The sequence below is a fragment of the Astyanax mexicanus genome, chromosome 21 (assembly GCF_023375975.1).
Source record: "Astyanax mexicanus isolate ESR-SI-001 chromosome 21, AstMex3_surface, whole genome shotgun sequence".
Taxonomy (NCBI): Eukaryota; Metazoa; Chordata; class Actinopteri; order Characiformes; family Acestrorhamphidae; genus Astyanax; species Astyanax mexicanus.
Window position 1 is genome coordinate 34493173 of NC_064428.1, and position 26768 is coordinate 34519940.

The following is a 26768-nucleotide window of genomic DNA, read 5'->3' on the forward strand; positions in this document are numbered from 1 at the left end:
TTGAATAATTAATAATGTTTGTGATGACACAATGCCATAAGTGAATGATAAATGTTATTCTGAAAGAGATTTATTTATTTTTGCTTGGCACCTAACTCAAGTCCACTTGATAGTGTACAAGTTACCTGTTGTGAATTGGAACACGCACATAAACCCACGTGACTGTTGAGACTGCAGACGGAAGGTCAGCGGTTTTAAAATGCACTTGTTACTGTAGAGTTGATTTTATTAAGTTATGTTTTACTAAAGGTAATAAATGATGAACAGTGTGATTAATCTAAGAGCTCTGAGGCGGGGCTGTGTGCTCTGCCTCGGTCTGCCCCCCCGGATCAGCTCCCAGCCGGCGCGGAGCTGCAGCTCTGCTGACCGGGCTGCACTCCCCCTGCGCCGGCTTCACCCTGCGGCTCAGCCCCGCGGTCTGTCCTCCAGAGCCGGAGGAACCATGAACGTGTTCGACAGAAACATGAAGAAAAGGCAGAAGAGCTGGGCCTCCGCCCTGCAGGACAACCACAAGTACGACTATCTCAGAGATGAGGTCAGAGACACGCGATTATCAATTTAATCCAGTAGCTCACCGATTACTCAGACGATTAATCGAGTAGTCTGTTTATTATTGAGATGATTGATCGAATAGTCTACCGAGTATTGCGACGATTAATCGAGTAGCAGCCCAACGATTATTCAGACGATTAATCAAATAGTCTACTGACTATTGAGACAGTTAATCGAGTAGTAATATCAAATAATAAGACGATTAATCGAGCACTCTACCAGTTATTGAGATGATCATAAAGTAGTCTACCGATAATTGAGAAGATTAATTGAATTGTCTACCAACTATTGAGGCGATTAATCGAGTAGTCTACCGATTATTGAGTCAATTAATTTAGCAGCCCATTGACTATTTTGACGATTAATCGTGTAGTCTACCGATCATTGGGACGATTAAGTCTGCTGATTATTGAGTGGATCAATCCAGCAGCCCACTGATTATTGTGACAATTAATCGAGTAGTCTGACGATTATTGAGACTATTAATCAAGTAGTCTGACGATTATTGAGGCGATTAATCAAGTAGTCTACCAAATATTGAGATGATTAAAGGAGTAGTCCATTGCTTAGTAAGACGATTATTTCAGCAGGCCACTGATTATTCAGATGATTAATCAAGTAGTCTACCGATTACTTTTCATTATTGTTGGTCTTCCCGATTATTTAAAATTTGGATGGTTTGAGTTTTAATAATTCTCTGAACATTGCAGGTTGGAATCAGAGTTGCGGACAGGGTTTACGACATTGCGAGGTAAGGTGATATGGTGATGTTGTGTATCTCATTCTGATCTCTACTCTATCAGCAGCGTTTATACATCACTGTTTCTGGTGTTTCTGCAGGACCTTCCCGTTAGCGCTGGACGTTGGCTGTGGAAAAAGCCACATTGCCGAGCACCTGAGCAAGGTAGACCTGCTGGATCTTTTCTGAGCTTATCTCTGATTATCCTAAAGGTGTAGGAAAGTACTAGTACTTTACTTTTTTTGGATTATAAGGCGCACTCTTAATGAACGTCTATTGTCTGGTCTATTTTCATACATAGACGCACAGGATTATAAGGCGCATTATGCAACACTAGTAAGGAACAAGGGTGTCACCACATTTCCTTTCTAATGGGGAAACTGAGGGAAGTGCCTAATTAAACAATATTCAGTATCTTTAAAAAAATCAAATGAGCGCCGGATGTTATCCTACACAGATTTCTCTCATGAAAACTGTTTATTAGGGTTTATTTACAGTAAGCTTAGATTTACAATATTTTTAATAGTGCGGTTAGCGCTAGTAAATGCCGGCTAATAGCGCTAGACTAAGGAACCCCAGCTAGCGGTTCATCCCACGTAGCTTGTTTTAACACGGTAAACACACAGACTACAGTTCAATATACTCCCCTCTGAACAGTGAAAAGCTAGCGCTGTGGTAAGCGGCTAATGCTAATACTGCTCCAGCCTTAGTGCTGGAGAAACTTAACTGAAAACTCTCCCTTATAACTCTGTACTTCAGCAGAGTGACTTTACTGCTCCCTAATACCTGACTGGTAGAATTTATACAACGCACTGATGATATTTGGGAAAATTAAAGAATATTTGATATTACTTCTAGCATATTAAATACATACTATATATTAAATAACTAGTCCGTTCTCTACGTTTCTGTTTTTCAGGAAGTTGTGGAGCGCTTTTTCCTCACAGACATTTCGGAGGGTTTGCTGGTAAGTAGCGGTGCTGGAAAGTGAAGGAGAAGATCAGGAGATAGTAAAGAGTGAATTATATTATATATTGTGTATATATTGTGTGATTCAGAGGCAGACGAAACCCTGTGAGATGCCCACTCACTGCGTGCTGGCGGACGAGGAGTTCCTGCCGTTTCAGGAGAACACCTTTGATCTGGTGGTCAGCAGCCTGAGGTAAATCTATTATTCATCAATACACTAATAGATAAAGTATGCTGGGAATCTTCATGTATTTTAATTAGTAGTTAAACTGAACATTTTTTACTACTTAAATTATATGCATCTCCAAAATATTACCTTTACAGGGCACGTAAATTTACCATGCTACCTTTCTGTGGAAGTGAATATCGTCGATGTCCTATGAAAAACACTTTTCTCGATTTTTGTCAATTTTTATTTTATTACATAATTTGAACAGGCAAACTGTCCCTTACATTGTGCCAAAATTTCTTGATGAACGGACCAATAGAAACTCTTCAAAATGACCTGAAATAAACTCTTTTTACATTGACTTCCATTGAAAGTTTAGAAGGTTTGTTCTCTCTCTTGTAAAGTTGCTGTTTTGGAGATAAGTGTTTTTCTTTGGACAGCGACGATACATTTCTCTTATTTTTTCCAGAGCTGTATATATACAAGGATTTTGGGTGACTGTGTTTACAAAAAAGTGCACATATTAAACAATATTTAAAGTGTGATTATTTCATACAGATTAATCTTTATGAATATGTTCTTGTATACTATTAAATATAATAAACACAATATAAACTGCAGCAGGGTATTTTTCATTACCATCATTGTGTGTTTGTTGTTTATAGCATGCACTGGATCAATGATCTTCCTGGAGCTTTGAGACAGGTATGTTTTATTTGTATTTGCTGGTTTATTTATTTGAAGTAACAGTGTAGTTTTTTGGTGAGAAGTTGAGGTACTTTTAAAACGTTAATTGTGGGCCAGTTTCTATTCAGAGTTAATTAATCTGGTAATTTTATTTAGGATAAGCAGGGTTTTGGTTGCTCAGATAACCAGCAAATCCTGTAATAACCAGAAAAAGGTCCTGTAGGGACCTACCAGACACCATGTTTTTAAAATGAATATACCGGTATGTGGCATTGCAGGAATGATAGCCAAAGCATATTGATGCCATTTATTGTAATGTTCTGCCCTCTGGTTCGCTGGTTTGAATCCCGCTCATGGGTGGGTACAGTAAATGGCGCTTTTTCCTCTCATCACTCTTAGGGTGATGTGGATCAGCACAAGGCTGCGTCTATGAGCTGATGTATCAGAACCGCTTTCCTCTGAGCGTTAGTGCTGTGATGCTAATTTGGGGAGAAAAATGGGCTTAGGGTTCTCTCTCTCTCTCTCTGTAGATAAACGGTGTGCTGAAGCCGGACGGGGTGTTTATCGGGGCGATGGTTGGTGGTGAGACGCTGTATGAGCTGCGCTGTTCTCTGCAGTTGGCTGAGCTGGAGAGGGAGGGGGGCTTCTCCCCCCACATCTCCCCCTATACCGCCGTCACCGACCTGGGCAACCTGCTCAGCCAGGCCGGCTTCAACATGCTCACCGTGGTGAGGAAATAAGAAATAAGAAATAAGAAAATAAGAAATGGCTGAAATAAGGGGTTCATCACTCAGCCAGACAAACTGCAGCCTCTCCAGCTGGAGGCGCCACTGGACTGTTCTTATGCAGCATCAGAAATCAACCAGTGTTTCAGTCTAATCTGTATAATAGAAGTATAATAATGTAAAGAACCTTGATTTAATGTTTTTAAACATCTTAGACATTATGCATTTTATAAAATACTACAAAAGGTCTTAATACAATAAAATACAACAATAAAATCTTAACTAAAATATTGAAAGTTAAGATTTTATTTTTGGAGATACAAGGCTTTTTTTGCCTGACCATGACAATTTAAATAATATTAAAAAAGCGATTTTTTTTGGTACATAGAAATGCCAACTTAAAACTGTATTGTAATGTAATACAGTGTCAATCGATCAATTAATCCACCTTTAATTTCACTATTTATTTTTTTCACACTTAAAATTTGAAAAGAAAATTATAAAGTCTTTTAACAGGTTAGGCTAAAATAAGTTAACTCATAAACAAAAAAATACAAAAATTAAAGGGCAAAAGAATAAAAAAACAAACAGACAATTAAGATTTTATTTAGAATAATAAAAATAAGCAAACAGTAGAAATAAAATAAAAAGGTAAAACAGAAAATAAACTAAAATGATTAAAAACAGAACTGCTGATGTTATTAGTAGCTGTTTTAGGCCAATGATTACTGGTATATAAAACTTGCACTTACTACTTGCATTAGCTACCGAACACCTTGGCTAATTAGCGTCATGCTAAGTAATGTTAAAGAGGGAGGGCCGTCCTATCCACCCAACTCTTAGACTATTGCTTCACCCAGGAGCCCATTGGCTTCTATTCTAAATTATTTTTTTTCATCAGTTTATTTTTTTTTATTTTTCATATTGAATATACCTGTGTTTAAACTGTATGGAGGTAATCTTTCCTGTATTGATTGCAGGATGTTGATGAGATCCAGGTTAATTACCCAGGGATGCTCGAAGTCATGTCAGATTTACAAGGTAGAGTTTCTGCCTCATTTTCCAAATAATTAAAGGATAATGAATGATTAACACATCTCTATATGTATGATGTATTTATGATTTCAGGTATGGGAGAGAGTAACTGTGCGTGGAACAGGAGATCCCTCCTGCACAGAGACACCATGCTAGCAGCAGCTGCTATTTATAAAGGTGAGTTCATAATAAATATGGACATTTTTATCTAGTTAATATGTGTAGAATATATTAATAATTATTATATATTACAACCCTGTACAGCCCTAACTAGAGTTATATAAAGCTTAAGTAAAGAGAGCAGTAAAGCACTGATATCTGCACTGTTCTTTGTTTTAGAGATGTACGGTAATGAGGATGGGTCCGTCCCGGCGACGTTTGAGATCCTGTACATGATTGGATGGAAGCCTCATGAGTCACAGGTTTGTTGTAATTTCATTGGCTCTGAATTCTCTCATTTTAATCAGTTATGATGCATTATAGCCAGTGAGAAATGTTCAGTGTGACTGGCTGCAGTACAATCCCAAAGCATGATGCATGCATGATCCATGATCCATCCACCCCCATGCTTAACAGTTGGCAAGCAGTTTTTTCATAATATTTTTCACCACAACCATACTTACTGCTACCAAAAACTTTCTCAGTGCACATAATTTGTTTCCAAACTACATCAGGCTTGTTAAGATTTATTCCTTTAAGAAATCTTCTGACAATGATTATTGTGGTGAGGACACAGGACACACTTTTTTCTGAGGTCCTATTTGAGCAGGTATCACTGCACAGTAGAACAGTGCACCCCCACTCCAAACTCTGCTAAAGTAGTTTTTTTGCAAGCATTTTTTTTAGCAATTGTAAAATTGTGGAAAAAGGCTTTGACATAATAAGCTCATTAAGGTTTGAGACCTTAGTAAAATCTGCTAGATTTTTAGACTTTTGCACAAAAAGGTTTAAACTAATTAACAAATCATGTTAAACCATGTAATATTGAAAGAATCATTACATCAAAAGTTGCTGAAAATTTCTTGGAGTACCCAAGTGGCGCAACTGTCTAAGGCTACGTTCACATTACCTATTATTAGGCTTAAGTGGTTCAAATCAGATTTTCTTTTGTTCAGTGTGGCTTAGATTTGATTTTTATTTTAATGGCTGTGTGAACGTCCCAAATTAGATTCTTTTCAAATCGAATTTGAGTCACTTTCATATGTGGTCCTAAATTGTATACGTATTTGATCCATAGACTTGCGACATGAATGTGAACAAAAACTGAAATCAAAACTGAATCAATTTTTGCATTTATATTAAAAGAATGCTAATTTTCTTTTCCCACCTTAAAATCATACAAAGATATATATATATATATATATATTTATTTATTTTTATTTTATTTTTTTTACTTTGTGCCTGTTCTATCAGTAGTTCTGAACTTCTGAACTGACTTTTTTACAGCGACAAAAATTGTTCACCAGGGGTGTCTAAACTTTTGAATGTCCATCTTAAAAGTGCTTTAGCTTCCTAGGGTGTCCCTTTTCATATAATTTAAATGTCAAAAATTGATTTTACACTTGTTGCTTTAACAGATATGTGAATAAAATGATAATGTATACTTTTAACCTTTTCTTTTGTCCATTTTCAGGCCAAACCGGCTAAAAGGGGCTCGGCCACGGTGTCCTTCGGAGATCTGTCAAAGATCAACCAATCAGTGTCCAGCACCAAAACAGACAAACCCTGAACACACTGCACTCATCTGTCTGATCCGGGAACTCAGGGACTGTGTTTTATTAGCAGTGTGGCTTTAGTGAACTGTATATAACTGTCTATACTGTCTGTACAAAATGTTACATAACTGTAATTTTATAAAACTTAGAATAATAATAAAAAAAAACTCTCAAAACCAAAATCAAAGGGATCAGGATTTTTTGTAATGAAATGCTTTGAGAACAGATATACACAAAAAACATAAATAATAATAAGGCTTACAGAAAGGCTTACTGATCATGTTCTTCATTTCCAGTCTTCAGAAACAAAAACTGAGTGACAAAAAGTGCATTTATTTACTGATTTTGCATGGCTTTTTGAAGGGTCAAAAAGGGAAAACCTAGCGTACTGTACTTGTAGTGAAGATGTTAAAAAAATACAGTAAATCACATTTTTTTAATAAAGAATAACTAAGAAAATAAACACGAAATAATAATTTTGTCTAGATTGAAAATAAAATGAACTAACATACCTGTACAGTCCCTTTCACCACTCCTACTAAACCTGTACTGCATTACACACCTTATAAAAACTCAATGCCTAATGTAATATATACAAACTCACATAGCTGATTCTACACATATGGCTTTTAGAGGAGCTTTTCAGACCACAGATATAATGAATAACTAATAATTCCAGTATTAGTCCAGTTTATCATACAGTACAATCATTCATAGTGGTCATAATGTATTGTCAGTTTTATTTTTTAACATATAGACAATGAAGAGAATGGAGAAATCTTGAGTACTCAGGTGGTGCAACTGTCTAAGTGCTGCCCCATTCTTAGGAGTTCTGGTGATGCCACAGCTGTCTATTACTTGCCTTACTCTCTGAATGAAGTACCAGAACTGGCACTTAGTGTTCTCCTCCAAGCGTGTTGAGCTGTACAATACGATTATAACATCAGCAGCAGCTTAAGAAGATGCATTTACATTGTGATAGTGTCCTAACTAATGGGTAGAAACAGATTAGTGTAGAATTTCTTATAGTGTAGGGTTCTTATTTTTCACCAATTTTATCATTTGTATTTCCACTGATGTACTGTATTTTCTGCATTATAAGGCGCATTTAAAATACTTTAATTATCCAAAAAATTGTCAGTGAGCCTTATAATCAGGTGCTCCTTATGTATAAATTCTACCAGTCAGGTATTAAGGAGCAGTAAAGCCACTCTGCTGAAGTACAGAGTTATACAGGAGTTTTAGTTTAGTTCTCCTGCACCGAGAATGAAGCAGTATTAGCATTAGCCGCTAACAACGCAAAGTAATAGCTCTTTTGCCATACAGAGGTGTGTAAATCAGACTGTAGCCTGCGCATTTAGAACCGCTAGCTAACATCACCCAGGCTTACCGGAACATTCAGGGTTCCTCAGTGTAGCGCTGTTGGGGGAGGGCATTAGCTGCTAACCGGTTAGCCACTAATGCTAATAAATCTGGAAATCTAAGCATTATAAACAGAAGTGCTTTACTCACCCAAATGAACAGTTTTCAGGAGATAAATCTGTGTAGATTAACATTCAGCACTTGTTTGACTTTAAAAGGAAATGTTTTTATTTAAGAATTACAGTTTTGTTTACTTAGCTTAGCTTTACCTGACTTTTAAAGTAACTACTTAACTACCACCAGCACCAGTGAGACCTGGTGAATTAGAAGGAAAACATGGCGACACCCCTGTTCCTTACTAGTGTCGCATAAAATGCGCCTTATAATTCGGTGCACCTTATAGTGCAAAAAATACGGTACTGATTTTTTTTTTTAAATAAGTACTTGAGCCGTTTTGGTTCATGTTTAATGTATTTTAAAAAAAAATTATAAAACGCTGAGATGAGAAGAAGCAGCAGCCAATCATGCACAGCCAAGCATACTCTTAACCAGAAACCACCGTCCACCTGGAGGACTATATCCACCACTAAGGAGTTGACCCAGGAGAGAGTGCCAATCCATATATGGGCATACAGTCACACATACACATATAGTATTAAATCTTTCTGGTAAATTATCCTGATTACCAGATAAATGAACTGATCTCCATGTTTTAGACATTGTTAGGAAACCAGAATCCTTGGAAGACGACACAGAAGCTCGACCCATATAGGGAATTGAACTGAAGACCCCGTTAACTTGAATGCGATTGTGCTAACAGCAATCTTTACAGTTTATTTAACCGAGCTACATTTGTTATAAAAGAAAAGGCATTTGTGGGCGGAGCCTGGACAGATTAAAAGTACACACACTATAATGAGACATTATTCAGTTTTGTATTGCATAAAAGTGATGCTTAGGATGTTATTATACACCTTTAAAGCTTTTTTTTTTTAATCATTAATCATTCATTATTATGCGACATGGCGGCCTATTGCTGTTGCTATAAAGCTACAAAACTGGCAGCACTGCCTGGATGCAAGTTATGGAATATGTGGCTACATATAAACTTCTGTAGGGGTCCAACTACTTATGGCAAGAGTTTTTGTATTCATTATTTTTTTTTTATATATTTTCATTATTATTAGTTCTATTAGTGTAAAAATGGAGAAAAATGTGGCACTGAGAGTGTTTTCGGAAGACTTTAGATACAACTGAAGTCCATTTCTCTACTGCAGATACACTCAGAGTGAGCCGAACGCTGTTAATGAGTGTTCTTCAGCTTCTGTGAGACATGGTAAAAGTCATGGGACACGATACTAGTGTCAATCAACAGCATTAGTGGTTATAATTGTTGTTTTAGTGTTAAAAACAAACAGTCAAGCACTTGTGATTGATTCTGGGTGATGCAGCAACAAGGGGGAGGGACTGAAAAGTGTAAATGTTGAATAAAAGAGGAAAATAAAGCAAAAAAAGAAAGATAAAGAGAGAGAGGACAGACGCTGACAGTCCAGTCAATCTGTAACGTTCAGTCCATAAAGTGTAGGATCACCAAAGGCACTGAGAAAAGCACTTTGGGTTTCTTGGGTTCTTGGGAACAGGCCTCAATACAATTCATACCTCTCCTGAGTGAATGAGTGTGTTTAAATTGTGTTTAAAGTGTGTTTAAAGTGTGTATGGGTGTGTTTTGTAGTGATCAGGCAGGTGGACACACCTGCAAGTGTGTAAATCACCACTATCATAGCAAAACCTCCCTGAAAAATGAGAAAAAAGTGTGTTAATATAACAAAATCTCTCAAAATCCCAACAAATCCCAGATAAAATCTCGATTCTGCTCCTATTAATCACAGAACGCTCATCAATACAGCCAATCAGCTTCAGTTCTGGAGTAGTGCTGAGGCTTTAATATGACAGTGATGATGTTTGGTGATGATCTGTGATGCTTCTGTTGTGAGATACTGTGTGTGTGTGTGTGTGTGTATCGGTGTGTGTGTTCAGCCTGTTCCGTGGCTGCTGTAGTCGAACACCCCCTTCTTGAAGAAAGGCGAGATGTCGCACACGGCGTGTTTGGAGAGATGCATGCCGGAGTCCTCGTCCATCCGGAGAGGAGAGGAAGAGGAGGAGGACAGCATCACCTGGAAGAAGTTCCTCAGATAGAGCTAAAAAACAGAGCGACATGAAATGTTGGATTGTGTTTTTTTGTGATGATTGTGATGTTTTTTGGAATATAAGTACATTAGAAAAGGTAAGGTTCTCCTATACTGGACTCTGATTGGTTTGTAGTTAATCTACAGTTAGAGTACTGTATTTTTCAGACTAAAAGCACACTTAATATCCTTTAAATTCCAAAAAAATTTAAGTGCTCCTTATGTATGAATTCTACCAGTTAGGTATTTAGGAGCAGTAAAGCCACTCAGCTGAAGTACAGAGTTATAAGGGTGAGTTTTCAGTGAAGTTTCTCCAGCACTAACAGCAGCACTAGCTCTTTTATCGTTAAGAGGTGAGTATACCAGACTGTAGTCTGTGTGTTTACTTCGTTAAAACAAGCTACGTGGGACGAACCGCTAGCTGGTAGCGCCCTGGCTTTCCAGTAATTAGCTAATGCTAATGCTGCGGCACTCAGCATTAGTGCTGGAGAAACTTCACTGAAACTCACCCTCCCTCAAAATACTGGAAATCTAAGCTTATTGTAAATAAACGGGAAAGCACTTTACTCACTTTACTACATTTCTTTTTTTTTATTTATTTATTTTTTTTTTTTTAAGAATTACAGTTTTGTTTACTTAGGTGATTCTCCATTGGAAGAGAAACATGGTGACACCCTTGCTCACTTCAATTAGGCATCCTTACTAGTGTCCCTTAATGCACCTCATAATCTGCTGCTCCTTATGTATGAAAATGGACCAGAAAATGTTTATTAATAGAGCACCTTATAATCTGAAAAATACAGTAGTTACAGAATCATCAGCATTGTAATGTGATAAACCCATACTGCTGCATGACACAACTAGGATGATTGTTTAATGGGTGACAATGGCCTGCTTCTTCTTCTAATGTTCTAAATGCATAGAGCACATTTTTACTTTATGACAAAAAAAAAACAAAATCAGCCTTAAAAAGTTCTTACTTCCAGGTGATTTCGTCGCTCAGCCACCATACGCTCATCCCGGTTACCAAAGAGCTTTTTGGGAGGGAACTCCAGAGCTCCGAGCTAAAAGAAAAAAAAGATAGAGAAGAACGCAATCCAAATTATTAATGTTTATTTATTATCGAGTTTTACTTACCGACATCACCTTGGTAGTGATGAAGGAGAGAGCGCCATCTACATCCCCCCCAGAGAGAGCAAGGCCAGTTGTGCTTTCTCTCTCTCAGACTTCGGCTGCTGATGGCGAGCAGCATAACCAAGTGAGACATACATACTTTAATTAGAGCAATTAACAGAAGTGCTTTCCTGTCCATTCAGGAAATATCCCTAGCTAGAGTTAACAGACTAGTTTCCAAATGACATGCTTAAGCTAAGATAGTCAGGGCTAATGCCAAGATACCAGTATGCACAATATCTAACAGTTAGAATCACACACCCAAAACAGACATGGGACACTTTATGAGTGTACTTATATGAACATTTAAAATCAGTGAAAGATTTGCTTTCAATCAAAGCAGTATTATGTGAGAATTGGAAGTCAAAAAGTCAAATCACGGCTGTAAATGTGATTTAGGGTAATGTGTAACCTGAGGCAGTAACGGCAGGGGCAGCCCGTGCAGACTGTGCAGTATTACAGTGATATACCGTGATATAAAGTGATATAAAGTGATATACAGTGATACATAGTGATAAAGTGATATATAGTGATATATAGTGATATATAATGATAGAAAGTGATATATAGTGATATACAGTGATATATAGTGATATATAGTGATATATAGTGACATACAGTGATATACAGTGATATACAGTGATATATAGTGATATAAAGTGATATACAGTGATATACAGTGATATACAGTGATATACAGTGATATACAGTGATATACAGTGATATATAGTGATATACAGTGATATACAGTGATATACAGTGATATATAGTGATATATAGTGATATACAGTGATATACAGTGATATACAGTGATATATAGTGATATAAAGTGATATAAAGTGATATATAGTGATATACAGTGATATACAGTGATATATAGTGATATATAGTGATATATAGTGATATACAGTGATATATAGTGATATACAGTGATATACAGGGATATAAAGTGATATATAGTGATATATAGTGATATACAGTGATATATAGTGATATACAGTGATATACAGTGATATACAGTGATATATAGTGATATACAGGGATATACAGGGATATAAAGTGATATATAGTGATATATAGTGATATACAGTGATATATAGTGATATAAAGTGATATACAGGGATATAAAGTGATATACAGTGATATACAGGGATATAAAGTGATATATAGTGATATACAGTGATATAAAGTGATATAAAGTGATATATAGTGATAAACAGTGATATAAAGTGATATAAAGTGATATATAGTGATATATAGTGATATACAGTGATATACAGTGATATATAGTGATATATAGTGATATACAGTGATATATAGTGATATACAGTGATATACAGGGATATATAGTGATATATAGTGATATATAGTGATATATAGTGATATACAGTGATATATAGTGATATACAGTGATATACAGGGATATAAAGTGATATATAGTGATATACAGGGATATAAAGTGATATATAGTGATATACAGGGATAGAAAGTGATATATAGTGATATACAGGGATATATAGTGATATATAGTGATATATAGTGATATACAGGGATATAAAGTGATATATAGTGATATATAGTGATATACTGTGATATACCGTGATATACAGTGATATATAGTGATATATAGTGATATATAGTGATATATAGTGATATATAGTGATATACAGGGATATGCAGTGATATACAGTGATATATAGTGATATACAGGGATAGAAAGTGATATATAGTGATATACCGTGATATACAGTGATATATAGTGATAAACAGTGATATAAAGTGATATAAAGTGATATACCGTGATATATAGTGATAAACAGTGATATATAGTGATATACAGGGATATACAGGGATATAAAGTGATATATAGTGATATATAGTGATATACAGTGATATACAGTGATATATAGTGATATACAGTGATATACAGGGATATAAAGTGATATATAGTGATATACAGGGATATAAAGTGATATATAGTGATATACAGGGATAGAAAGTGATATATAGTGATATACAGGGATATATAGTGATATATAGTGATATATAGTGATATACAGTGATATATAGTGATATATAGTGATATACAGGGATATAAAGTGATATATAGTGATATACAGGGATATATAGTGATATATAGTGATATACAGTGATATATAGTGATATATAGTGATATACAGGGATATAAAGTGATATATAGTGATATATAGTGATATACCGTGATATACCGTGATATACAGTGATATATAGTGATATATAGTGATATATAGTGATATATAGTGATATACAGGGATATACAGTGATATACAGTGATATATAGTGATATACAGGGATAGAAAGTGATATATAGTGATATACCGTGATATACAGTGATATATAGTGATAAACAGTGATATAAAGTGATATAAAGTGATATACCGTGATATATAGTGATAAACAGTGATATATAGTGATATACAGGGATATACAGGGATATAAAGTGATATATAGTGATATATAGTGATATACAGTGATATATAGTGATATATAGTGATATACAGTGATATATAGTGATATACAGTGATATACAGGGATATAAAGTGATATATAGTGATATACAGGGATATAAAGTGATAAATAGTGATATACAGGGATAGAAAGTGATATATAGTGATATACAGGGATATATAGTGATATATAGTGATATATAGTGATATACAGTGATATATAGTGATATATAGTGATATACAGTGATATACAGTGATATATAGTGATATACAGTGATATACAGGGATATAAAGTGATATATAGTGATATACAGGGATATAAAGTGATAAATAGTGATATACAGGGATAGAAAGTGATATATAGTGATATACAGGGATATATAGTGATATATAGTGATATATAGTGATATACAGTGATATATAGTGATATATAGTGATATACAGGGATATAAAGTGATATATAGTGATATATAGTGATATACCGTGATATACCGTGATATACAGTGATATACAGTGATATATAGTGATATATAGTGATATATAGTGATATACAGGGATATACAGTGATATACAGTGATATATAGTGATATACAGGGATAGAAAGTGATATATAGTGATATATAGTGATATACAGGGATAGAAAGTGATATACAGGGATATATCGTGATATATAGTGATATATAGTGATATATAGTGATATACAGTGATATATAGTGATATATAGTGATATACAGTGATATACAGGGATAGAAAGTGATATATAGTGATATAAAGTGATATACAGTGATATACAGTGATATATAGTGATATATAGTGATATACAGTGATATACAGTGATAGAAAGTGATATATAGTGATATATAGTGATATACAGTGATATATAGTGATATACAGTGATAAACTGTGATATATAGTGATATATAGTGATGAACAGTGATATAAAGTGATATATAGTGATATATAGTGATATACAGTGATATATAGTGATATACAGTGATAAACTGTGATATATAGTGATATATAGTGATATACAGGGATATAAAGTGATATATAGTGATATATAGTGATATACAGTGATATATAGTGATATACAGTGATAAACTGTGATATATAGTGATATATAGTGATGAACAGTGATATAAAGTGATATACCGTGATATACAGTGATATATAGTGATAAACAGTGATATAAAGTGATATAAAGTGATATACCGTGATATATAGTGATAAACAGTGATATAAAGTGATATACAGTGATATATAGTGATATATAGTGATATATAGTGATATACAGGGATATACAGTGATATATAGTGATATATAGTGATATACAGGGATATACAGTGATATATAGTGATAAACAGTGATACAAAGTGATATACAGTGATATATAGTGATATATAGTGATATACAGGGATATACAGTGATATATAGTGATATATAGTGATATACAGGGATATACAGGGATATAAAGTGATATACCGTGATATACAGTGATATACAGTGATATGAAGTAAAATATAGTGATACAGTGATATATAGTGATATAAAGTGATATACAGTACTGTGTATAAGCTCACCTCCGGATACTTCATCTTCAGGGATTTGTGCATTTCCCTAAAGCGGCTGTACCGCCGAAACACGGTCCACGTCTCATCCAGAACCGTGATCTATAAACCGACAAATAACATCACACTACAGAACCACACAGAGCTCAACACACTCAACTGTGACCCTGAAATCTTAAAATCTTCAAAAATCCTCTAGAAAACACGAATTACCGTTCAGTTAACTTCATAATTAGACTTGTTGTAAAGGCAGACAGGTTATTTACTGTATTTTAACAGGGTAATGTTCTATGCTCCATGTTTATTTGAGACTGACCTTCACTTCGAACTCGTAGTGCTCGTCTTTACCCTGCCCGCGGAGAACGTAGCGCGGGATGCTGATCTTCACCGGATCCTTCAGACAGTCCTGACGGAGATTGGAGTATACAGATACCATACGCTAAATACAAACAGAAAAAAGAGACTTAACTTGTATTACATGGTAAATGCAGATAATGATTAAACGCCTTTTTAAATAATAAGAAGCTGCAAAAAATAAAAATAAAGCATATTACATTAAAGTGTAACAAAACCCCCTGACTTTTGCTGACTCCACCCTCAGCTCAAACTTAAACAAGGCTAAAAAAAAATGAAAGGGGTAGATTGGGAGGGGCACTGGGTGATGTATGGGTTTAGAGGCGGAACAGGAGGAAGAGTTGATTGGCTGAGATACAGCGGCAGCATTGTGCATCTGATGAGAGGTGAGATGCAGATGGTTGGACACCAGCAGGAGGGCAGTATTATTGATATAGACTGATCTGCATATTGTGAGTTGGGAACAGTTTCTAAAACAATTTAAGCAGGACTGGTTTGTTTCTTTATTTAAAAAAATAAAAAATAAAAATTTCAGCTATTAATGAAAAAAATGGTTTAGTGTATAGTGGCTATTTAAAACCCAAATATTAATCAAATATAATCATGTAAACAAATATTAACAATACTACAAAGTCATAAATGCATTCATATGCAGAATGACAATTTAATCAACTTAATATACAAAACATAAGAGTTCTGAGAATAATATACAGAATTAATTCTATACAATTTATATGCAGAATTATGTTATGAAATAAATTCCAATAACATTTATGTCCATAATTTTAATACGTTTACTATATACTACTGATCAAAGGTTTTAGAACACCCATATTGTTTAGTAGTCCAGAAGCTGCAGTGCTGTATGACCTAGACCATCTGCTTTTTTATTTTTATCTTTTTTATCTTATTTATGACTTTATTGCTGCAGCTCTTCACCCTACTCTAATTCTTCTTTTCACTGCTGAAACTTTTAAAATAATTTTTCAGTTTTCTTACTTATTTATTTATTATTATTTTTTAAGTTTTTCCACTTTTTATTTTTTTTCATTGATTTTGTACTATTTTTAGTTTTTGAATGGACTTAAAAATGGAATGGCTTCAAAAATAAAATGATTTAAAAATTAAGCTTTTTTTTTTTTTTTGCTAAAACGTTTGACCGGTAGTGTAGTTCTGATACTAATATTAATTTCAGAAAGATGAAATTTGGTTAGTATATTATTACAATAGATTATTATTAAAAACAGACCAATCATATTAATAAACCATATAAAACATATACGAATTACTAGACTGTAATATTTATAACACTGCACTGTATTATTAATGCAATGACATTAATATTCATTATGAATAAATCTGATACTTTATATCATTATAATTATTATTATGTTATATTATTATTACCAAACACATAGATATGGTTATTACTAAAACCGTACCTCATACTTCTGTCTGCGGGGGTCCACACGGTGCGTATAGCTATCCTGAATACAATAAACAAAAGAATTAAATGAAATTAAATTAATTAAATCATTTTTATAGAGTCATCACAGCTGGATTTAAGATGTTCTGATGTCCAGATATTAGTCAGCCTGTTATTCCCAGCTCTCTGATTTATAACAGAAGCTACTGAATGGGCGGATCCTGAATCAGCTGATCACTGAAGCTTCTGTTATAATCAGGCTTTGATTAATCAGGATTAGAGATTAGGATTAAATAATATAATCATATCGCTTTATTAAAGAAACAGTAGAACAGGGGTAAAGATTTACCCAGGTGAGGAACAGGTGATCCATGCAGAACTCAGAGAGAGGATTCAAACAGGTAGATCTGATTTACACCAAACCGTGCTCACCCACAGGCATTATGGGTAACAGGAAAAAAGGACAGTGGTGCAGCATGCAAATCCCAGCCCTGCATTCCCACCTCCAGCCCCCCCAGATCTGATCACACCAGACCCACCCTCCGCTTACCTCATCCTTCACTTTTACATTGTTATTCTCACTAACCTCCTCCGCCTCCTGTTGAGTCGAACAGCCGTTATCAATTTATTCTACAGCACCTCCATTATTCACTATAAATTATTACCGTTACAGTGAGGAAAGTTAGTGCTGTGTTACAGTCGTCATTACTGTTACAGGTTGTTAAAAGGATCATTACAGCTACAGTGAATGACAGTATTATGGTGGTCCAAAGTTCCAAAGTGATTTACTGTTTGCTTAATGGTATAATAATGGTTGTTACAGTGCAGAAGTCATTACTGTAACAGTAACATCTGTCTTAAAGTGTGACTCACTATTTGATTTTCAGTTAATGAGCGACAGTGTAATGGTAATTTAATTACAGTTACAATAAGTGACAGCATAATGATATTCACTACAGTTACACGGACAGTGTAATGATGGTCGTTACAGTGCAATAATCATTACAGTAACAGTAACAGCTGTCCAAAGTGTGACTCACTGGTTGCTTAACAGTTACAGTAAATGACAGTGTGATGGCATTACAGTTACAGTCTAATGATGGCTGTAACAGTGCAAAATCATTACCGAAAGAGTGACAGATGTCCAAAGTATGACTCACTGTTTATTACTCTGAGTGACAATGTAATGATGGTCATTACTGTAACAGTGACAGCTGTCCAAAGTGTGACTGTGACTCACTGTTTGCATTACAGTTACAGTGAATGAGAGTGTAATAATGGTCATTACAGTTACATTAAGAGTAACTACTGTCATTACAGTTACACTGAGTGTAATGGTGGTCTTTTTAGTTACAGTGGCAGTGTTATGATGTTTGTTACAGTGCAAGCACCATTACAGTAACAGTCGTCCAAAGTGTGATTCACTGTTTGCTTTACAGTTACAGTGAGCGACAGTGTACCGGTAATGACCATCCTGACACTAAGTGTTATCATGTCTGTTACAGCAGTGTGTGGAAGAGCTGCAGAGGGAGGTGTAATTACCAGCAGTGAGTCTGAGGAGATCGAGAGATTGTTGATGTTTCCTCCGTTCAGGAGGTTTATCTGATGCAGCCTCCTCTGCACCTCCTCTTCTATAAACGCATTAATCCTAAACACACACACAAACACACTCTTATTCTATAACACTCATATAATAATAATAAAGAAGCATCCATATACACATTTTCATGGCAATAATGTAATTTTAAATAAATATTAAGTGTGTGTTGTGTATTAAATATGGAGTTACCTGTCGTCTGTTAAAGGCAGCATTGCAGGGAGACCCTGGATGGGGCTCACTGGACAATTAGTCACTCCGTTCTTATCCTCACTACTGACCGACAGACTCCGCCCACTTCCCTCACTCTCACTGATCCTCTGCTTCAGCTGAGCTATCTCTCTCACCATCCTGAGAGAGAGAGAGAGAGAGAGGGAGGGAGAGAGAGAGAGACACAGAGAAAGAGAGAGCGCCCACGCCTGGTGTTAAACATGATGCCAACATTTTCATGTTTGTTTATCTGCTCCAGACAGTACTATTGTAATGGCAATACTCCTCTACTACAAAGACTAGATAAGCTGTATGTGCATTTGCACACCTTTGTCAGTAATCTGGACGGGATTAGTTTCTCAGGGGGGCGTCTGTGAAAAATATTTCACACTTCTACTCAGTGATAAAACTCCTGCATCCGGACTGCAATTGAAAAAACAGGAGGACCAGCAAGTTTTTTTAGGCTTTCTTGGTCACATGACCTCACGTTCAGTAGCTCCTCCATTTCCACTTGCTGTTGTTTTTAACGTGGATCTCCGTGGAAATGCGTGCCCAAAGTGTAATTACGGTGTGCAAATAGCTATTTTATTAAACGCGAGGAAATTAAACTCAGAGATGTGGATCGGGACGGGACTAAAATTACCAGAGGACCATGAAAAGAGGTCAGAGAAAAACAGTAGATAATTCAGCCTGAATTTTTTTCAGAGGACGTCTGAGAAAAACACATACGTGGTCGTTCTGGACAGGAATAAAATCACGGAGGACCCCTTAAAAGGGAAAATTAGCCCAGAACCCACTAAGAAAAGAATCCCGTCCAGATAGGGCAGAGAATTGGAATTGAATACCCCAGCTATACAAAGCCCAGCCCCCCACCCACCTCTCCTGGTCCAGTTCGGCCCCCAGCAGGGTGACGATGCTCCTCCGGTGGCCGGCCTCGGGTTCGGGCTCCAGGCTGAGGCTCCTGCGGAAGGCGGAGTGCCTCCTCTCCAGCTGAGCCACCGCTCGCTCCAGCGCCTCCCTCTGCTGCTTCTCCTGCGTCTCCAGGATCTCCTGCTCCTTCCGCCGCACCTTCTCCTCCTGACGCGCCACGTTCGCCGTGAACTCGTACGTCTGCTGCAGCTGCTGGAGCTGCTCTGCGTTGGCGCTGTGCTGAAACAGGCGGTCCTCCTTCTCCTCCAGCTCCTTCTCGATCTGAAAAAAGAGCAGCGCGTAACAGTGCTTCCCCCACTACCTTATACAAAAAAAAACTAATCTCTGAGGATACTTCTGGTTAGTGTACCTCCTGGTGAGAGCTCTCTTTCTGACTGCTGGATACCTCACCTGATAAAGCGTCTCGTCCAGCTCCTTCTCCACCTGATCCTGGCTGGGCTCGGTCTCCAGACTCTTGCCCCCGGTTCCTCTGGCCCACGTCCTGTCCAGAGCCTCCTCGGCCCTCTGCCGCTCCTCAGAGACGGCTGGGAGGTGGTTCTGCCGCAGGCAGAGCAGCTGCCGCTCTTTACACTGCAGCCGGTGTTCAGCCTGAGAGAGCAGCGCCTCCTCCTGAAGCAGGGAGGAAGGGTCCTGAGTTCCACGCTCTACAGCCTCATACGCCTACAGGACCAGAGAGAGGTAAAAAAAAAAAAAAAAGGGTAAACAACCCAACACAACTGATCAAAACAAGACAATAATTCTTGTGTAGAACAAAATATTCTGGTGAAAGCACCCATCTGCAGGTTAGTCACGATGCTAACAGCCAGACTCAGGACACTAACTGCTAACTGTGCTGCCAGATACTAAATGGATGGAGACTTGTCCCAATGTCCCAAAAGCACAAGAAGTGTGCTGTGTGAGCCACAATTAAAAATGCTGTAAGATAAACTAGCACATCAAAATTAAATAGCATAAAAAGACAATAGGCAACGCCTTCTGGACATCTACTGGAATATCAGTGGTGAAAAGACTTACATAATCTTTAGAAATGCAAAATATTGTAGGTGCAGTGCTGTAAAGGCAAGCCAACTTACATGCAAGTTGCAGTGAGCATGAGCATGTTCTATTATGTTTCATATGTTGCACTTTGTAATAATAGTGCATCTCAAAAACATCTCAAAACGCATCTCGAAACACCAGCAGATGACATGTCTCTCCAAACCATCACTGATCATCAGTAAATTTTACATTTCATTTAAAGGAACTCAAGGGATCATAGTCTGGAGGAAGAGTGGAGAGACACACAGTCCAAACTGCTCGAGGTCTAGTGTGAAGTTTCCACCAATCAGTGATGGTTTGGAGAGACGTGTCATCTGCTGGTGTTGATCCACTGTGTTTTATTATCAAGTCTAAAGTCAGTGCAGTTTTGTTTTCCCACAAAATCTTACAGCACTTCATGGTTTCCTCTGCTGCTGACAACTTTTATAGAGATGCGGATTTCATTTTCCAGCAGGACTTGGCACACTGCCAGAACTACCAATTGGTCTTATATAATATTCTAATTTACCGAGACACTGATTTTTGGGTTTTCATTGGCTGTAAGCCATAAAATCATCAACAATAATAGAAATAACCACTTAAAATAGATCACTCTGTGTTTAATACATCTATATAATATATGAGTTTCACTTTTTGAGGAAAGCAAAACTGGTTGGCTAAGGCTCTTTTAAGTTACAGCAGAAGCTGGAGCACATTTTTGAGTAACTTGACACTAACTGATACAACTTCTGGGTTCGGTAGGGTTGGACAAGGTTAACCAAGATGCTAACAGCCCGGCTCAGCAAGGATTGGACCCACGATGCTAACAGAACCAGAGTTAGTTCCAATGTTAATATAATCACTTTTAATGATATTTTTAATTTTTTTTTATTTACATTTACGACATTTAGCTGACGCTCTTATCCAGAGTGACTTGAGAGTCTTGCCAAAGGACTCTGTTATTGGTGTATCACAGTATATAGTCACCCAGGTCAGGAATTGAACCCCAGTCTCCCACATAATGTGGAAGCTCATAAGCAGGCGGTGGTGTTATCCACTCCGCCTCTGGCTGTGTTCACGGTTTCCTCACCAGTCTCTGCTTCTCCCGGTGCGAGTGCTGCATCAGGGTGATGGAGGCTCGTTCATTAGCCACCTCCTTCTCCAGCCTCTCCCTCTGCTGGATAAGCCCCTCCTCCAGCGTCTCCAGCTCCTGCACCTGCTCCTGTTTAAACCTCCTGTAGCGCCCCCTGGCTCTCCTCAGCGCCTCCTCCCCCCCGTCCTCCTCCTCCTGTCCGTCTAGCCGCGCCTCCTTGGCCCTCAGCAGCTCCTCTCTGATCTCGGCCAGGGTGCGGCGCTCGTCCTGCAGCCGCCGCGGCTCGTCCTGAGACAGCAGAGAAGCCGCCTCCTCGCTGCGCTCCCGCAGCTGCTCCTCCAGGCGCCCCACCAGGGAGAGCTGCTCCCGCTCACGCTCCTCCAGACGCCTGCAAAAAAACACAAAATGTATCCTATAACATCATAGTATCATAATGTCAAGGATTTCATTCTTGCTGGATGCACTATGTTTTTAAGTAGAGTGTAAGAAAGTATTGTGATATTTTTTTTTGCAATACTGTATCTAATTTTTTAATACTTTCTGGCTTTTTGATTGAATAGGGATTAATGAAGTGCAGACGTTTCGCCACCCTTTAGCATAAAGTACCACAGCAACCACTAGAAAACACCTGAGCAACCACATATAGCATATAGATACCATAGCAGCTGCTTAGCAATTATGTATCAACACCTTAGCAGCCACCTAGGATAGCACTGCATCCACTTGCCAACCACTAAAGCACCCACTTGGTAACACCATGGCAACCACTTGCAAACCACTGCACATTTTAGCAACCACTTAGAAACACCATAGAAACCACATGGAACACCACTGAAACCAATTAGCAACCACCTAGTAATGGCATAGCAACCACTGATTAACCAGACAGCAGCACCGCAGTTGCCACTTGAAAAACCATGGCAGCCAATTAGCAATCACCCAGCACCCACTTGGCAACCACCTAGTAACATCTTAGCAACAACCTGGGAAACAAAAGCAACAACAGCCAGTAACCACTTAGCAGCACCACAGCAATCACCTGGAAAACCACTTCAACCTATTAGCAACCACCCAGTACCCACTTAGCAACACCATAGGAACAACTTAGCAACATTTTAGCAACCACCCAGGAACTGTCCAGTTCACCACTAAAAAAATACACCAAAAAAAAACCACAAAGTGTCCTTACCTGAATAAACAAGGTATTACATGAGCCCCCTAGCAACCACTTACCAACACCACGGAAGCCGCCTGGAATACCAAAGCAACCACACAGCATTAGCCAGCCTAGCAACTACCTGAAAGTAGAATCCACCTTTGCTGCTTAACCTAACACACTAGAATAAAAGTCAATAATATATATATATAAAAAGCTACGGATGTGCTTTTATTATGTAGTGTAACGTAGATGAGGTTTATAAGGTTTTTCTGTGTCTTTATATGTCTGCACTAACCTTCTCTCCAGCTGGATTTTAACCACCTGCTCCTGCCTCTCCCTCTTCAGCCGCTCCAGCTCCCTGAACAGCTCCGTCCGCTCGGCCTGCACCTCCTCGTCTTCCTCCTCCTGCACCTCCAGCACCTCCAACACTTCCAGCTCCTCCTCGTCCAGCAGGGGCTCCTCCAGCAGACACTCCTCCAGCAGAGACTCCTCCAGGTAATGCTGGTTCTGGAGCTCTGGCTGCCGTTTCCTCTGCCTGTGCTGCTCCTGCTCCTGCTGCTCACGCTCACGCTCCTCCTACAGGAAATACACATTTAAAATGAGTCCTTTTTATAGAAAAGCACAACTTGTGACTGTAAAACATGGGGGTGGATGTATCAATCAATAAATCTTTGTTTAAACTCGGAGTACACTGAGGGTGGCCCTCATTTACAATGTAGCCAATACTCTACATAAGGAAGGGATTGTCGCAAAAAAAAAAGAATAAATAAATAAAAAAAAAGGCTCAGCCTTTTAATAAGATATAAGATTTTTTTAAATAAGATATAAAACAAATGAGATAAAAATTCTAAAATTATAGGCAAGAAAAAAATTATAAGAATGATAAGAATGCAACGAGAGATGAATAAATAAAACGTAGAACATAAAGGTGTAAAAAAAAGTCAATAACTAAAAACAATAAAATAATAAGAATAAAATTAAAATTAAAATAAACTATAAAAGGAATGTTTAAAGACAGCGTAAACAAACCAAATAAAAAAAAACATAAGACCAAAAACAACTCAAAAATCATAAATAAATCAACTAAATAAATAACAAATAAACACCATATCAACCACATGGAACACCACTGAAATCAATTAGCAGCCACCAAGTAATGCTGTAGCAAGCACTGAGTGACCACATAGAAGCACCACAGTAACTACCTGAAAATCAATGGCAGCCAATTAGCAACCACGTAGCATTTTGTAACACCATGGCAACCACTGTAAAACCATCTAGAAATACCATAGCAACCATATGGAACACCACTGAAACCAATTAGCAACCACCTAGTAATACCATATCAACCACTGATGAAAAAAAAACACATAGCAGAACCACAGTAGCTACTGAAAATCCATGGCAGCCAATTAGCAACAAGCCAGCAGTAACAACTTAGCAACCACCTAGCAACAACAGGGTAACCACCTAGAAACACAATAGCAACCACATGGAGCACCACTGAAACCAATAAGCAACCACCTAGTAATACCATAGCAACCACTGATTAAAAAACACATAGCAGAACCACAGTAACTACCTGAAAAACCATGGTAGCCAATCAGCTACCACCCAGTACCAATACACAAAAAACACAGAAACCACATGGAACACAACCGAAACCAATTAGCAACCACTGATTAAAAAAAAACAGCAGCACCAGCTAAAGTAGCAGTAACTACCTGAAAAACCATGCATTACTAGGTAGTTGCTAATTGGTTTCAGTGGTATTCCATGTGGTTGCTATTGTGTTTCTAGGTGGTTTTACAGTGGTTACCAAGTGTTACCAAGTGGGTGCTTGGTGGTTACTATAGCAACTACTGAGTAACCACATAGCAGAAGCACAGTAATTACCTGAAAAAACATGGCAGGCAATTAGCAACCACCCAGAACCCACTTTGTAACACCATGGGAACCACATGGAACACCACTGAAACCAGTAGATCTATTATCAGTTCCTCACGCTGACCTGGAATCGTTCTTTCTCTGCGATCAGGTCCCTCATCCTGCTCTCGATGTCCTGACTGCGTCTGCACAGACTCTCCTCCTGCTGCCGGATGCGGCGCTGCACCTGCTCGGACTCCTTCCGCTGAGACTCCACCTCCTGCTGCATCCGCTCAAGCTCCGCCTTCTCGCTCTTCTGCTTCTCCTCCATCTCTTTAATCAGACGCCTGCGGAAAACACACACGCACACGTCACCATCCAAACTGCTGACCAATCACTGCTGATTAATTACCATTATTAATTATTATTATCCCCTATTAATTATTAATCTCAATTAACATCACTAACTTTTTGTGCTCCAGTTTCTCCAGCTCCTCCCGCTGCTGCCTCTCAAACTCCAGCCTGTAAAACATAGGAAGTTAATCTACAGCATATAATAATTTATACATCACACACACACACACACACACACACACACACACTTAAATAATATTACACCAATACAGGGAATGAGCTGCTGCATACAAAGCAATGAGCAAGCACTCCAGCACCGTATGTGAAAAATTATGCAAGCATTACAGCAGAAGCAAAATATTACATATACACACACACACACACACACACACATACACATATATATATATATATATATATATATATATATATATATATATATATATATATATATATATATATATTATATATAGATATACAGCTCTGGAAAAAAATAAGTGAGCACTTCAGTTTCTGAATCAGTTTCTCTGATTTTGCTATTTATAGGTTTATGTTTGAGTAAAATGAACATTGTTGTTTTATTCTATAAACTACAGACAACATTTCTCCCAAATTCCAAATAAAAATATTTTAGTCATTTAGAGCATTTATTATTTACAGAAAATGAGAAATGGCTGAAATAACAAAAAAGATGCAGAGCTTTCAGACCTCAAATAATGCAAAGAAAACAAGTTCATATTTATAAAGTTTCAAGAGTTCAGAAATCAATATTTGGTGGAATAACTCAGTTTTTTTTTTTATGCATCTTGGCATCATGTTCTCCTCCACTAGTCTTACACACTGCTTTTGGATAACTTTATGCTGCTCACTCCTGGTGCAGAATTCATCTTCCTCTTGATTATATTGGTTTTTAATTTGGCAAAATCAAAGAAACTCATAATTTTTAAGTGGTCTCTTATTTTATTTCCATATATATATATATATATATATATATATATATATATATATATATATATATATATATATATATATATATATATATATATATATATATATACGCACACACACATGCTCTAAATGAGAAAAATAAAACATAAAGTGGTTTAAGTGAATTAACTGAGTCACAGATGAATGACAAACAAGTGAAGTATCACCAGAACTATTAACAGACAATGGATCAGAAAAACAGCTAAAAAAAATAAAAATAAATAAATATTAAAACAAACACGACAGCTGAGGTTAGACACTTTTTCGGGACTTGTTGGTCTACCTGAAAAAGACTGGCACCTTTTCTGTGAAGAGACTGCCAAAAAAAAGTGAAAATAAAGAGTTTCAGGCCTGTTCAACTGAGAGCATGAAACGCTCACACACTCCACAACATGCGCAAAACACACTG

General features: G+C 37.2%; 3 protein-coding genes across 6 annotated transcripts in view; 2 read left to right on the forward strand and 1 right to left on the reverse strand.

Annotated features, from left to right (window-relative positions):
• Positions 1-26768, forward strand: part of btbd3a (BTB (POZ) domain containing 3a) — a 176087-nt gene that overhangs the window by 34317 nt on the left and 115002 nt on the right. The window contains exon 7 of one of the 2 annotated variants that reach the window (XR_007427910.1): positions 25919-26124. The exons of the other annotated variant lie outside the window; for it this stretch is intronic. The gene's annotated coding sequence lies outside the window, so the exon portion shown is untranslated. Of the gene's footprint in view, positions 1-25918; positions 26125-26768 lie in introns of those variants that run through there. 2 annotated transcript variants of the gene reach the window in all.
• Positions 140-6761, forward strand: ndufaf5 (NADH:ubiquinone oxidoreductase complex assembly factor 5). Its single transcript, XM_007238931.4, has 11 exons — positions 140-535; positions 1263-1303; positions 1393-1456; positions 2211-2258; positions 2350-2453; positions 3095-3134; positions 3647-3844; positions 4822-4882; positions 4970-5053; positions 5216-5298; positions 6510-6761. The coding sequence occupies exons 1-11, from the start codon at positions 257-259 to the stop codon at positions 6603-6605; spliced, it is 1098 nt and encodes a 365-aa protein (XP_007238993.2). The 5' UTR covers positions 140-256; the 3' UTR covers positions 6606-6761.
• The window catches only part of kif16ba (kinesin family member 16Ba), a 39690-nt gene continuing 19988 nt past the window's right edge, over positions 7067-26768 (reverse strand). The window contains exons 18-32 of one of the 3 annotated variants that reach the window (XM_022674531.2): positions 26643-26675; positions 25487-25540; positions 25164-25365; positions 23448-23728; positions 21991-22381; positions 20274-20543; positions 19831-20144; positions 18936-19094; positions 18689-18794; positions 17697-17744; positions 17163-17207; positions 15683-15805; positions 15379-15468; positions 11120-11203; positions 7067-10151 (exon numbers count right to left, since the gene is read on the reverse strand). In XM_022674531.2, the coding sequence (XP_022530252.2) occupies positions 9987-10151; positions 11120-11203; positions 15379-15468; positions 15683-15805; positions 17163-17207; positions 17697-17744; positions 18689-18794; positions 18936-19094; positions 19831-20144; positions 20274-20543; positions 21991-22381; positions 23448-23728; positions 25164-25365; positions 25487-25540; positions 26643-26675 (2365 nt within the window). In that variant the 3' untranslated portion in view covers positions 7067-9986. The remainder of the gene's footprint in view (positions 10152-11119; positions 11204-15378; positions 15469-15682; positions 15806-17162; positions 17208-17696; positions 17745-18688; positions 18795-18935; positions 19095-19830; positions 20145-20273; positions 20544-21990; positions 22382-23447; positions 23729-25163; positions 25366-25486; positions 25541-26642; positions 26676-26768) is intronic. The other 2 variants (XM_022674532.2, XM_022674534.2) reach the window with 2 other exon arrangements.